This window comes from Calypte anna, chromosome 15 (assembly GCF_003957555.1).
Source record: "Calypte anna isolate BGI_N300 chromosome 15, bCalAnn1_v1.p, whole genome shotgun sequence".
Taxonomy (NCBI): domain Eukaryota; kingdom Metazoa; phylum Chordata; class Aves; order Apodiformes; family Trochilidae; genus Calypte; species Calypte anna.
In genome coordinates, this window is record NC_044261.1 from 325,416 (window position 1) to 339,908 (window position 14,493).

The following is a 14,493-nucleotide window of genomic DNA, read 5'->3' on the forward strand; positions in this document are numbered from 1 at the left end:
CTCTGTGATCCGGGAGCAGGATGGTTATGGAGGGCAGGAGATGTTTAACCCTTTGTGCCTGCGGTGTGCTTGGCTGTGGCTGCCAGCAGAGCAGGGGAGGGGTGACAGGGCTGCTGCCTCTGCCCATCATCCATGCCCCAGAAACCCCTGATGGAAAAGCAAATGATGCCTGGAGAGGAGTGGGTGAAGGCCCAGGTGGAGCTGGGACTGCTGGCAGGGGTCTGGGGCAGGTCCCCCAGCACCAAGTGCTGGTGGAGGGAGGGTCTGGCAGTGCTCAGCAGGCGTTGGATGGGCCTGAAGATTGGGGGATGCCCAGACATGGGACCCTGTGGGAGGATGTCCTGGAGAGGACACACTGGGTGAGTTCCTGGGAAATGATGAAACCTGCATCCAGGAGCCCCTGCTGCTCCCCCAGCCTAGCCCTGCTCTGTCTGGGCAGAAAGATGCTGAGAGAAGGGAAGGACGTGCAAACACAGTGTGTAAAATGTCACAGGACTTCAGGATGTGAGAAGGAAGCAGTAAGGTGAACACTCTTGTGAAGATAGTGCTCAGGGAAAATTAAGTCATCGGGATTTTATGAAAGAGCCTCTGGTTCCCTCTTTTTGCAATAGTTCGGTTTATAAGACAATGAAAAATGAATTAACTTCAGCAGTTTGCTGGCATTGCCCACAGTGAGCTAGACTTTCCAGATGCTCAAAATCATTCCTGCTCCCCCAAGCTTACAGAAATTCCCACCTGGTTCAAGTTTAAGAAAACAGCAGAACAGAGTCAATCATACAAACTCCGTCATACAGTACCAAGGAGAGTTAAATACTGATTATCCATACAGAGAGGTACCGTTTTTTATTTAATTTTCACTGGGTTATTTTAGGAAATATAAAACTCTTATTGTTCCTGCAGCCAAACTAATTATTTTGTGCTGTGTATATGATCTAATTTCTTTTTTATTCCCTCCTCCCCCCCAGGAAACATCTGACTCCACTGTGTCTGTTTGTCTGTTTTAGAAATGGGCATTTAAAGTGGGGAGGAAGGGGTATAAATGCCACAGAAGTAGGTACTGCAATATAGTTCTCATAGACGGATAAATGTGCTTTATCATTTCCAACATTTTACTAACTGTACAATCTCGGCGTTGTGTAATTTTAGCATTATCCTGTGTTTTAGTGATCTAAATTTAAAAAATTAAATGTGTTTAACACATACACCTAAGTGCCTCGTATGCTGTAAAGTTTTCACCTAACCAATGTGAATGGGACCCAATGTACTTAATTGAGGCAAAAAAGCTGTTTGAAGCAGAGGAAACACAGCAGCATAGTGAAAAGATTGTGATCTGTACTGAGGTACCTGAAAAACCAAACAGGGAAAATATGGAGCTCCAGAGGAACTAAACCAAGCAACCAGCCTGACAGGAGAAACATACAGGAAAAATCCTTCTGAAGGGCTGATTCTGAAATTGCTGCCGATTCTGCAGGAAGTGACTGGAACTGTTTTAGTCCCTTAACTTTTATTATTCAGTTATACATTTTCAAAAATGGGAAGCAGTCAAGTGTCTGAAGGAATTTGGTTCAAACTTTGCAGAAAACAATATTGTTGACAAAACTGAGCACGGAATATTTACACTGGTAGGGCAAACTTTCCAGAAACTGAATGCAAATCAGGTTTTGCAGATGAAATTATTTTTTAATCTCAATTACAAAATAGTCGCTTCCAGACGTCCAAGCAGGGAAGGATGAGGAAAAGATGCTGGGTCCCTGGACATCTTTCTGTGCTCCCTTCAGCAGAATTCCCAGTGCTGCCTGGCTGGAGAGGCTGATGGTCTGACTGTCCCTGGAGCAGACTGCCTGGGTGACACAGACAGCACCAGGCAGGGCTCAGGGATCTGCAGATGGCCAGAAAAGGGCACTTCTGTACCCAAAACTCACTGTTCTCAGAAAGCAAGCAGGTGCACACAGATGAATACCTCCTCTGAATGGAAGAACACCTTTCCTGGTGACCCTGCTCTGCCAAACCCACTTAACAACTTCACATTTTTGCCTCCACAGTGGGTCCAGTCTCTGTTTGCTGCCTTTTCAGAGGGAGGAGATGTAATCCTTTTCCTAACTGGTCCAGGCAGAAGTGTTGAAAACCTTCCTGGTAAAGTAAGCCACGGGACTAGGAGACCTGTCCTTCAGAATGTTCAAATTTCTTCCAAATGCCCCTGCTTGGAGCAGAAATTGCTGCCAAGAAAAACCTGCCAGTTTTTTTGCAAAGTAACTGTTAGGAGCCCCCGCCTAAAGACAGGAGTCATCACCTTGGCTGGTACGTGACTTGTAGTGGCAACCAAAAGCTTTTACACATTGTTCCACACGGCTGCACAACCAGGGACTCCAGAGCTTATTTAGTAGCTGAAATTTATATACCTGAGGCCTGACATGTTAATGAAATGGCATCTTTATAGAGTTGGAGATATAAACACCACAAAGAAGTAAGATGAGGTTTTGCTCAGCGGAAGGGTTTGAAAGGCTCCTTGGTAATGGCTAGTTGGGCTAAAGTTTTTCTAGCATGTGGGCTTGTTTTGTACAGTTTATGTGGTGGTTTCTTCGTTAGATTCTCAGTGGTAATGAGCCCACACAGTTGATTGCTGCAGGGAGAAAAAAAAAATCATTCTGAATAGGTTTGCTGAATAATTATGAACTGAGCTGAACTCTTACATTTGCTTACTAATTGTATGGTTCATGATGTTTTATGTATGATGCATTCATTTTGTTAAAAAGGATTTTTTTTTTCTTGTTTTGCTGAGCAGCAACTTTTCTCAGTGCAAGTTAAACCAACAAAGTGGAAAGAGCTGAATTCAAGTCTGATGAATTGATGTTGTTTGAATTATTTTTTTTTAAAACATCAGCCCCACCAATTTGATTTTCAGAGCTTGCAATATGAAACCCAAAATTGTGCTATTGTCTTGAGAGTTGAAATACATGAATCCCCTCAACTTTGGATTTGGCAAGAGCAATTACTATTGTTAATTTAGAAAATAATCCCCTGCAGCTATGACTATTTAAATAATGCCTTTCCCTGCTTCCTTCAAGATGACCAAAGACTGAAAGTAAAAATATGTTCTGTACAACATACTTTTCACTACTTGGTACAATTTCAGAGAATTCCTTCTGCCTGGCTGAGTGGCTGGGACCCTTTGTGACTGCAGTGCTCTCACCATGCTGGTCACAGAGCTCCCCAGCACTGCACCAGGAGGTCAGGGCAGGGTGGGAGCCCTGGGTGGGTTTAGGCCAGGACAAGATCCAGGTCAGAAGCAGAACTGAGGCACCTTCCAATGTTTAACAGGTAGTGAACGTTCCACCGTGAGCTTGTGTGGCACCACAGCTGATAAAGAACCTTTTCAATTCTATCAACTTGCTGTTTTTACTGTCAAAATATTTAGGCTGATACTATCTCCATATTTGCCATGGGTCAGTTGCACACTGCTCCTGAGCCATAGCTGGGGCTGTGCAGTGCTGATGGGGAGTTACTGAAACTCTGTCCTCAAATGTGCTGTGGGAAGATGGGAAGGAGCAGCTGCTTGTAGAGCACAGCACCCAGCCAGTCTGGATGCTTGCCCCAGCTCCTCCAGGTGGGCAGAGACCTGGAAGGAGGAGAGAGGAGGATTGACTCTTGCCCAGAAGCACTTGAGGTGATCAGCCCATTGACCAAGGAAGTCTCCATCCCTCTAATTGTATCTTCCTTCACAGCATTGTTTTTCTCTTCCAGAGAGACGATGCTTGCTCCCGTTGAGGAACAAACCAATTCTGAATCATCCAGGAAATGCAAGGTAAATCTTAACCAGTAAAACCCTGTCTTTTTAGAGGCACTTGGTTTCATCTTTGGAAGCCAGTGCTGCAGGAGGTGCCTGTGAAAGAAAGGCATGATGCCCTGGTTTAGAAAAGGGCTGCAATTTCAGAGAGGCCTGAGGTCTCTTTACATCAGCAAAGGTAATTCTTCATAGCAGAAATCTAGCAACCTCATCAGGGCAAGTAACTTCCTTCCAGACCACTTCTGATACAGCTTTCATTGTGTGTGGTGCAGAGAGAACAGGCAATTTCCGTGGAGAAGTGGCTGTGTATAAACATGATGATAAAGCCAAGGTAAAAAAAGTCCACTACAAAGGACACTCACCATCATGGCAACAGCAATTATCTCCAATCATACTTCTGACAGGTATACTGTCCAACTGGCTTGTGGTATCTTACGTGGAAAGGATCTTTTTATGCCCCCCTGTAGTGGATGCACCAGCAGGAAAAGGATTCCAGCTGAGGTGCTGTGGTGAGACTCAGCTGAGGTGGGTGCTGTGCTCCCTCATGTCCCAGCCAGGGCCAATCAAGTTCCTTGCCCAATTAAATAGTCGCCAGCCAGAGCTTCAGCCCTGTTGTGGAACTCTGTACTGGCAGGACTGGCATTAAAATGCCGATACTGTTTTGGTTTGTAATATGTTTACTTGTTCTGTAACCCTTACTTGATTGGCATTCCTAAAATTACTCCATTATTTTTCCTTTTTTTGTGAACTGGATGCTCTTTCAGCCAGAAAAATACTGGACAGTAAGGGCAAGGAGTCTCGTGTGTTTCAGGAACCGTTGTCTCTGCTAGAACACGGTCTGGCTCCCATGAAGGTCAGCAAAAAGTGTTTGGGTGTAGACAGAGTACTGGGACAGCCCACGGGCGGCCGAGCCATCAGGACATCCATCCCTCTCTCGTGGCTCTGGGAGTGAACGGGACCAAGCCACGACGCCAGCGGAGATCCCCCCTCCCCGCGGTCTGCACGGCCCCGGTTTCAAGGTGGGCACTGGCATCAATCGCCGCCCTGCCCCGGTGGGTTCAGCCCCGCGGGAAGGCGCCCGGAGCCGCTCTGACCCAGTCGTAAGAGCCGCCCCCGGCGGGGGGTGGGCTGGGCTGGGCGGTGAACGGGCGGTACCGGCGGGGCGGTGGTTGCCCCACCGAGGGCGGCGGGACGCGGCGATCCGGTCCGGTCCGGGGAGGTCTCGGCGGTGCCTGCCCCCCGCCCGCCCCCTCGGGACTCCTCCGCCCGCCTTCGGGGGGCCGCCAGGGGGCGCTGTGCACGTGCGGAAGAGCCGAGGGCGCGGGGGGCGCGGGCGGGGGTCCCGGGGGGTTCCGGAGAGATCCCCAGGTCCTGCGGCCAGCCCTGCTCCGGGGTGAGGGGCGGGCAGGCAGCCCGTCAGAACGGATCGGGGAGGGGGCCGGGACGGCGGTTCCCCCACCCCCGGGGGCCGCCGTTCCCGTAGCGAAAGAGGAAGACTTCCCCTGGGTCCCTTTGTGACGCTGTCTGGCCGCCCGTACTTCATGTTCTGCCCCGGTGCCGGCTCCGGGACCGCCGCTCTCCCCTCCCTTTCCCCCCCCTCCACGCCCCCTCCCGTCACTTTACTAAGTAATAATTTCCATGTCCAATTCCATTTCTTCTCTGGTTCTGAAATCTCCAAGCCATCAGCAAGGAGGATAGTTCACATGAAAACTAATTACACAAAATCAATATTTAATCACAGTGCAGCATCCTGATCCTGCAGAAAAAAATCCCTTAAAAACTCTCCTGCCATATACAAATACTTCCCGGCCGCTTATTTATAGATCTCATTTTTTTGGTGGGGGTAATTTTTTTTTTTTTTTTAACTATCGACATGTGCGAGCTGTGCACACCTGAACTCCCTTATCCTGCCGGCTGCTTTCAGCCCCCCGGCGCTGATGGATGTTTTTCCCCTGGGGAGGCCGGGCTCTGACAGCCCCACTCCCGCTAACGCCGGGCACCCTGCGCGGCTCCAGCTGCCGCCACCCCCCGGGACCCGACGGGCCGCGCCCCTGGGGACGGGCCCGGGTTTGGCGGTGGCGGGCGGGTCTTCGCGGGGCCCCGCTCCTCTCCCATCCCGCGGCTGTCGGGCGGGTTTCGGCCGGGCGGGTTGTACGGGAGGAGCGAGCGAAAAGGGTCCGCGGTCTAGCCGCTGGGTTCCAGCCCTGGTGCCCCTCGCCCCGTCCGCTCCAGGCCCCGTCCAGGCACCTCGGGGCTCGTCCCGGCTCTCCGCCCGTCCGCTCTCCGGAGCTGCGGCGCCGCCGTCCAGCGAGCCCGGCGCGGGGCGGGCGGAGCGGCGGAGCCACCTTAACGGCGAGCCCCGCCCCGGGCCGCGCGGCGCTCATTGGCGCAGCCCCGATGGCTGAAATTCATCGCTGAAATGCAAAACTTGTTGCTGCTCCGCCAGCGCCGGGTGAGAGCGAGGGAGCGCGCAGGGGAGCGCGGCGCAGCCCTCCCAACGCCCGCAGGCAGCGCCGGCCCCGCCGCCCGCCCGGCCCCGGTCCTGGCCCGCCGCACCGGAGCCCTGCCAGCCGCTGGCAGCACACGGCGGGCCGGCGATGCGGCGCGCAGCTCCCGGGCATCGGAGCCTATGAGCGACGTCGCGCCGCCCCGTCGGCTGTCGGGCAGCGAGCGGCGAGCGGGCGGGTGAGCGCGGGCGGGCGGCCGGAGCCGCGGCGCGGCGGGATGTGAGCAGGGCGGCCGCGGGGGCCGGCGCGGCGGGAGCGGCACGGCGGAGCGGAGCGGCCATGCCCTTCTGAGGAGCCGCGCAGCATGTTCGGGCTGGAGCAGTTCGAGCCGCAGAGCAACAGCCGGAGCGGCGGGCAGGCGGAGCGGGGCTTCGGCCAGCCCGGACTGAGCATGAGCGCGCACTTCAAGGCGCCGGCCTTCCCCGGCGGCGGCCCGGCGGCGGCGGCCGTGGACCCGGCCCTGGGAGCGCTGGGCGAGCCGCCCCTCCTAGGCATGAACATGAGCCTGGCCGGGGACGCCTACGGCTTTCCGGGCCGCGGCCCCTCCGAGCTGCACGGCGGCGGCATGCAGCCACCGGTGCACGGCTTCTTCGGCGGGCAGCAGCCGCACGGCGGCCACGGCGGCGCCCACCACCCCCACCAGCACCCCCCGCACTTCGGCGGCAACTTCGGGCCCGACCCTGGCGCCTCCTGCGTGCACGGCGGCCGGCTCCTGGGCTACAGCGGGGCGCTGGGCGGGCAGACGGCGTTCGCCGACGGCTACGAGCACATGGCCGAGAGCCAGGGCGGCGAGGGCTTCGGGCAGCAGCGCCCCGGGAACCTGCCCGATTTCCAGCACCATAGCGCCGGCGGCTCTAGCCACGCCGTGCCGGCGCCCTGCCTGCCCCTCGACCAGTCCCCCAGCCGCGCCGCCTCCTTCCACGGACTGCCGGCGGCCGGCTCTTCCGAGCCCCACGGCCTGGAGCAGCGGCGGCTGCCCGCGCAGGGCGGCGTGGACTCGCTGGAATACAATTACCCCGGCGACGGCCCCGCCGGCCACTTCGAGCTGCCCGTCTTCTCCCCGTCGGAGCCCGAGGGGCAGCTGCCGCATTACGGCGGCGGAAGGCAGGTGCCGACGGGCGGCAGCTTCGCCGGGGCGCCCGCCCTGCCCCGGGCACCGGGCATGGCCGTAGCCAAGGCGCACCCGCCGCAGCAGCACGGCGTCTTCTTCGAGCGCTTCGGGGGAGCGCGGAAGATGTCAGCCAGCCTGGAGCCGGGGGCCAGCGCCAGGCACCCGCTGATCCAGCAGCAGCCGCCGCAGCCCCCGCAGCAGCCGCCGGGCTTGTTGGCCAGACAGAACTCCTGCCCGCCAGCCATCCCTAGGCAACAGCAAACAGAAGCCAACGCTCCCAACCCCAACCTGCAGGACAATGGGCCCATAATGCAGAACCAGCATGCACAGTTTGAATACCCTATTCACAGACTGGAGAACAGGAATATGCATCCCTACACCGACCCCGTGTTTAATATGCAGCACCCTCCTCCGCAACAGCCACCAAATCAAAGACTGCAGCACTTCGATGCCCCCTACGTGAGCGTCGCCAAGAGGCCGCGGTTCGACTACCCCGGCAACCCCGGCGTCGAGCGCTGCGCCTCCTGGGGCAGCGGCATGCACGGCCCCGCCATGGAGAGCCACCTCTCCCCGACGGCCTACCCCGGCCTGCCGGGCGAGTTCACCCCGCCGGCACCCGAGGCCTTCGGGGGGCCGCTGCCGCACGGTGGCCCCGAGCACCCGGCGCTGGCGCAACGCCAGAACGCGGCCCTGGTGATGAAGCAGATGGCCTCGCGCAGCCAGCAGCGCCTGCGGCCGCCCAGCCTGCAGCAGCTGGGGCACCACGGCGAGGTGGGCCCGCCCGGCGGCCTGCCCCCACCCGCCTTCGAGCGGGAGGCCGGCGGCGGCCGCGGCTTCGACCCCCCGGCACCGCACCTGGCCCCCGACAGCGCTTGGTTCGCGGGGCCACCGCCGCCGCCCGGGGAGCTGCTGCAGCGGCGCATGGCGGCACCGGGGCTGCCGGCCGAGGCGGCGCCCCACGAGCTGGGCCTGCAGCCCGGCGGTGCTGCCGTGCTGTTCCGGCCGGGAGCCGGCGGACTGGGGCTGCAGGAGCCGCTGCGGATGGCGGGCGAGGGGCCGGCACAGGCCCTGCCCTCGCCCGGTGTCCACCCGCCCTTCGCACCCGCCATGGGTGGCCTCTCGCAGCTGCAGTCTCCGGGCGGCGGCGTGGCCCTGCCCAGCGCACCCGCCGAGCGTCGAGGCCCCACCGACTTTGCCGCCCAGCCCGGCTTCCCCTTCGCGGCAGCAGCGCGGCAGCCCGCGTCCCACGGGCCCACGCCTGCCCTCAGCGCCTCGCCGGGTGCCTACCCGCCGCCCCCGCCCGAGTTCCCCCCGCCGCCGCCCCCGCGTCCTGCCGCCAGCAAGCTGGGTGCCCTCTCGCTGGGCTCCTTCAGCAAGCCGGCCAGCAAGGACAACGTCTTTGGGCAGAGCTGCCTGGCCGCTCTCTCCACTGCCTGCCAGAACATGATCGCCAGCCTGGGTGCCCCCAACCTCAACGTCACCTTCAACAAGAAGAGCCCGGCCGAGGCCAAGCGCAAGCTCAGCCAGGCCGAGCCCGACCCGCCGCCGCCCGCCGCCCCGGACTACTTCCCGGCGGGGCCACCGTCGGGCACAGCGGGCGCTGGCAAGGTGTCGGGCCCTGCCCCGCTGATACCAGCCGAGAGCAGCCTCTCGCCCGGCTACGCGCTGGAGCCGGCGGCCGGTGGTGAGGGGAAGGCGGGCGGCGGGCGGGGGCGGGGGCGGCGGAAACGGGACAGCGGGCATGTAAGCCCCGGCACCTTCTTTGAGAAGTTCTCGGCTGCAGAGGGCGGCGGGGCCGGTGTCAGCCCGGGGCAGCCGGCAGTCCCAGCTGCAGCCGGGGGGCCCCCGGGGCCTGCGGAACGTGGTGGGGGAACCCCCCATGACAAGCCTCTGACCTCGCCCACCTGGGGCAAGGGCGGCGAGCTGCTGCTGGGGGAGCAGCCTGACCTGATGTCCTCCCTGGACAGTGGCATCCAGAGCGTGACCAAGTCGGACGGCAGCTCCCCACACGTGGACTTTCCCGACGAGGTTAGCACCAGCTATGGCAATGAGGATGAGGTGTCCTCCAGCTCCGACAATGCCGCCTCCAAGCCCACCCGCAGCCCGCTGCTGGGCGGCTCGCCCAAGCTGCCCCGCGGGGAGCACACGCTTCTCAATGGACAGAAGCCCCTGGCCCTCGGCCTCCTCAGTACGTCTACCTCGACCCCCGACAGCTACGGGCTAAGCACCACAGCGGGTGCCCACCCTGGCACGCCGAGCATGGAGCAGGTGCGGACCCCGACAAGCACCTCGGCCCAGGATGAAATCCACCCCCTGGAGATCCTGCAGGCGCAGATCCAGCTCCAGCGGCAGCAGTTCAGCATCTCGGAAGACCAGCCCTTGGGGCTGAAGAGCAAGAAGGGGGAGTGTGCGGGGCAGAACGGGGACAGTGACCTGGGCAGCTGCTGCTCAGAAGGCGTCAAAGGTGCCATGAGCACCATCGACCTGGACTCCCTGATGGCGGAGCATAACTCCACCTGGTACCTGCCCGGTGAGAAGACCCTGATGGAGGGACAGGAGGAGGACAAGCCCATGGCACCCTGGGAGAAGCCCAAGCCCCCAAACCCCAGCAAAGAAGGTATTGGTTGTCTTGTGCGGGTGCTGGTCCATGGTGGGGGGCAATGGTGGGCTTACTGGGGAAGGGGATGTGAGGGGGCTGCAGCCCCGGGACACTGAGTATGCCCCAACCCCAGATCTGACCCATGCTTGGTGGGCATTTGTGGGGTTCTGGGGACCTTCCTGCCCCAGAATGGGGCTGTGGGATGCCAGGTGGCTGCTGGGGTGGGCAACAGCAGGGACAAAGTGCCTGCTTCTTGCCGGCCCTGCGGTGGTCGCTGCCGCCAGCCCAGGGACCAGGCAGAACTTCCTGGAGAAGGGGCACCACGCGGAACCCCAGCCCTGCTCCTGGGCTTGGGGTGTCATGGAGAGGGTTCCTGCAGAGCCCCCCTGGATGTGGGGTGCCATAAAGGGGGCTCCTGCAGAGCCCCCTGCCTCCTGGCCTTCCATACATTCCCCCTGAACAGTTACGGAGATTTTCCTAAATCCTGAGAACATGCATTTGTTTGTGGTACTGTCCCTCCGCTTCCAGGTATTTCCCTGCTTGCATTAGGAGCCTTTCAGCAGTACCATACTGAACTGAAAGGCTCTTCATGTGTTTGTGTTGTTTGGTGGTTTTTTTTAATTTTTGTCTTCAACAGAGAGGCAATTTAAAATAAGTCTCTGGGTCCGCTGGTATGAAACTTGCTTAGTTGACAGATGCTTAATTCCGACATTAGTTGTCATTTTTGATCCTTCCCTGTGTCCAGAGGGCATCGTAATTCCCCAAGCTCAGGAAAAAAAAATATTTTAATGGAAAGCCCTCTATTATAAAAGCTGTTTAAGATAAGGATGATTATAGATTAAATTTTTTTCTATTTTATCTTATCAAAGCCATATCTCCCAAATTGCCTGATTGTGTGTCTGAATATTACAATAGATGCACGTGCAGGTACCTGCTGTAGGAATGCACGCATGCAATTTTCTGATGTGCTGTAAGTACACGTGCATAACTTAGGCAATATAAACTCATTATTTGTGCTTAGGAAAGTTGATGTTTGGGAACTGCTACCATAGTTTGAAATTGTTTCCATTACATCTGGTGGTACTGACTGACTGACTTACCACAGTCCTCTGCGTTTACTAATTTCTCTAAGAAAGGTGTTGGGAAAATCAAAAAGGAGCTGGTTTGAAAACAGAGCAATTTCCTACCCCCAGTTCTGGTTGGCTTTCCAGCTTTGGCTTTCTGAAGCGTGAATCCTAGCCCCCACGGTTTCTCTCTTTGTTCATGTTTAATGCCCAGCACAGGGGACTCTCATTCCAAGCGGGAGTGTTTAGCATGCACAGCAGACTCTAGGAAGCCCATCAGCATTCTCCGTGCTTCACCCAGGCAAGGACATAAATTGGTTTGTTTGGGGCCCTTCTTTTCCATTTTTAAATGGAGTTGCACACAGCATCCTTCCTGGCCCCTTCTCTTTTATTGTTTCTTGTACACAACATCTAGATCTGACTGGATCAATAGCTAGTTAGCACAAATCACAGTTCCTGTCACTTCTACCTTGGCAGACTCGAACACATATATGTGTTCTCCCACAACACACGCACCCCGGTTTATGTGTGCACTCACACACACGCGTGTGCATATGGATAGGCAGATCTACACACCCTGCTGTATTTAGGAATAGATTTTAGAAGAGTAACTTACTCGGTCGATCTTAATTTCATGTATTAAAAAGAAAAAAACAAAAACAAAACAAACAAACAAAAAAAAGCCAAAAACGGGCAGTGATTTAATCTTGAACAGCACATTTATTAAAAATGTAGTTTGGCTTAAAACGATGTATATTTTGTGTATGTGTGTCATATGGAGCGATGCTGTCTTTAACATCTTTAACAGCACTCCTACTCTCACTTTGATCATCGCTATTCTTAGTAACATCTATGAAATAAGTAATTGCTTTCTGGTCGCGATAACCACAATGTTGCTGTTAAAACAGTTCATCACTTGGAAGGAAAACCATTTAATCAGTGTTCCTATATAAGGATATGTTTTGGTATTTCAGAGGCTTAACATGAAATAGCAAACCAGTTTTACAACAATACAGAGAGGCACTCATTTTGTTTCACACTGTAGTCACTTGAAGGATTTGAATGGGCTGGTTCTTCGGTTGAGGAAATTCATATAGACCAGCAGAGAATTTACTTTAACTGTTGTTGGAAGTGATAAAGATACAATAGGTGAGACAAAACAGGCTGTTCTCCTCGGTCAGTAGAAAGAATTTAACTTTACATTGCCATACCCCTGAGCCTTTGAAACTGTGTTTAGGAAAAAGCTTTATTTATCTGGTGACTGGGAATTTAAACCCTTTCAGTCAGCTGGGGTTTGCACCGTGGTGTCTGCTCCAGCAGTCCTGGTGTGTGTGTGCAGGGTGGATGGGGGCTGCAGGCAGCGCTCCTCCCAGCCCCAGCAGCTCCTCACTGTGCCCCGCACGGTGCTGGGAGTGCTCAGTGTTCCTTCCATGGTGCTGTGCAGTGTTATTGAAAACGAGATTAGACCCAGGTCCCCTCACCAGCACAGAGGCATTTCTGGTGGGCTCTTGATTACACCTGCGGTGATGGGAGGGAAGGCGATGGTTGATGTATTCCCATTGTGGTCTGGCTGGGATCCGCTCGGCAGGCACGGGGCAGGGAAGGTGCTGGTCTGGGGACAGGTTCCCCTGGGCAGAGCACTGGGCTCCAGCTTTACTGCCACTCTCAAGGGGCAGCTTGGGAATAGAGGGGCTCCCCAAAACACAGTGGGGTCAGGAACATCTCAAATCCTCTGTTAATGCCTGGATTACCATGGGATAAGTAAGTGATCCACAAGTGAGTGGATTACTCACTTGTTTGAGTTGGTCAGATTCCTTATAGCACGCCTGTCTCATTTTTAATCATTATAATGATTTGCTGATATCTTCAGATTGTGTGAGCTGTGAGTTTGAAGGCAGATGGGACTGAGGATGTTACTTCAGACACGTGTGCTGTGGGTTCCATGTGCACACCTACAACCTTCTGTGATAGCCTCAGTTCTCTGCGTGTGTTCACGTTTTGTCTCTGAATTTAACGTTATTAATGCTGGCTGGACTGTGCTTGTCACTAAAACACAGTTTTCCATAAGGAGTTTCTCTGATACGTTGTTTCTTGTACAAACCTGTTTTATGTAGTGTGTCTGGTAGTTGGGTTTGTTTGTTGGTATCATTTGTTTGTTTGTTTGTTTTTCCCCAAATGCTCTCTGGAATTTCATGTTTTTCTCTGCTGTGCAGCTAGAGCTGCGAGATATAATAATCCTGAGTCTAGAGAGGTTGTGTTGACTTCACCACCGCAGCTCCAGCTAACAAAGAATAACCAGAGCAAAATCACTTAAAAACCCAAGGCAGGTTTGACTGAACCAAAACAGTTTCCCCTTTAGTGAAATCTTGATTTGTATTATCTAGAGACCCAGTAGTAATGTGCTGGTGGGGTTTTTATTTTTAGCTTTCAATTGAAATTTTGAAGGTCCCATACTGCAGATGCCAGGTGAAGGTGTCAACATGTAACCTAGAGCCATGCAGGTGTTGCTTGAGAAAAATGAGAATTATTCAGTTGCTGGGTGGCTGCTGGGCTCGTCCGCCTGCGCTGCTGGGCACGTGCGGTGCACCACGGCCAGGTCTCCTCTGCAAGTTTTCCTTAGCATTTCATCCTAACATCAAACCTAGCATTTGAATGAGCCAGCAGGCCAGAACTCTTGATGAAGCATAATGCAATGTCTGTAAGTTACTACCAAATACATCATCAAAGGTCAGATTTTGTCCAGATGTGTCTGGGAGCCTTTGTTTTCTTTCTCTTTCCAGTATGTTCAGCTGCCTGCTTTTATTTTAGGTATTGCTAAATTCTTTTAGAGGCTTTACCAAGGGACTAGGTTTGTTTACTGAGGCTGTTTTTGTCAGACCCCTCGTGATGTATTTCACACACTTAAATATCATTGAGGGCAAGATGTGATTTGGAACGGGTTTGCAGTGTAGTGAGGGTTGTTGGAAATGAGTTCGCTGATGGGGCTCGGCGCGCTTCACAGCGATGGTCTGTGATTCCTGGTGCTGCTTTGTTTGCTTGAAAAGGTTGTTTAAACTTAAAGATGGAATTTTAACAGTTAGCAAAAAAATGCTGTTGCCTTTGCCAAGAAATTGTGATGTGCTCCATATATATGAAGTACACATCTTTAATCAACGATCTGGATTAGCATGCCGATTTCTGAGGAAAGAATACTCCCATTGCCTATCATAGGAGAGAGTTCCATGTGCATTATATTTAGGTTTAATATATGATCTTTTAAACTTTCTTGACCTGTAAAAAAAAAAAACAACAAAAAAACCAAAAATGAAGAGGTTGCCCCTGCTTGGCCTGGCTTCATGTGAGTGACAGTGACACTATTGTGTACTTTGACTGACTCTCATTTTTTTCTTTTCTACTAGAAAATGGTCCTGTTTAGAAATGGTTTCCTT

The 14,493-nt window shown here is 54.8% G+C and overlaps 1 protein-coding gene across 1 annotated transcript in view; it reads left to right on the forward strand.

Annotated features, from left to right (window-relative positions):
- The first annotated feature begins 6,537 nt into the window (after positions 1–6,537).
- Positions 6,538–14,493, forward strand: part of MN1 (MN1 proto-oncogene, transcriptional regulator) — a 35,622-nt gene continuing 27,666 nt past the window's right edge. Inside the window, exon 1 of the mRNA XM_030460313.1 lies at positions 6,538–10,019. Within this exon, the coding sequence (XP_030316173.1) occupies positions 6,596–10,019 (3,424 nt within the window). The 5' untranslated portion in view covers positions 6,538–6,595. The remainder of the gene's footprint in view (positions 10,020–14,493) is intronic.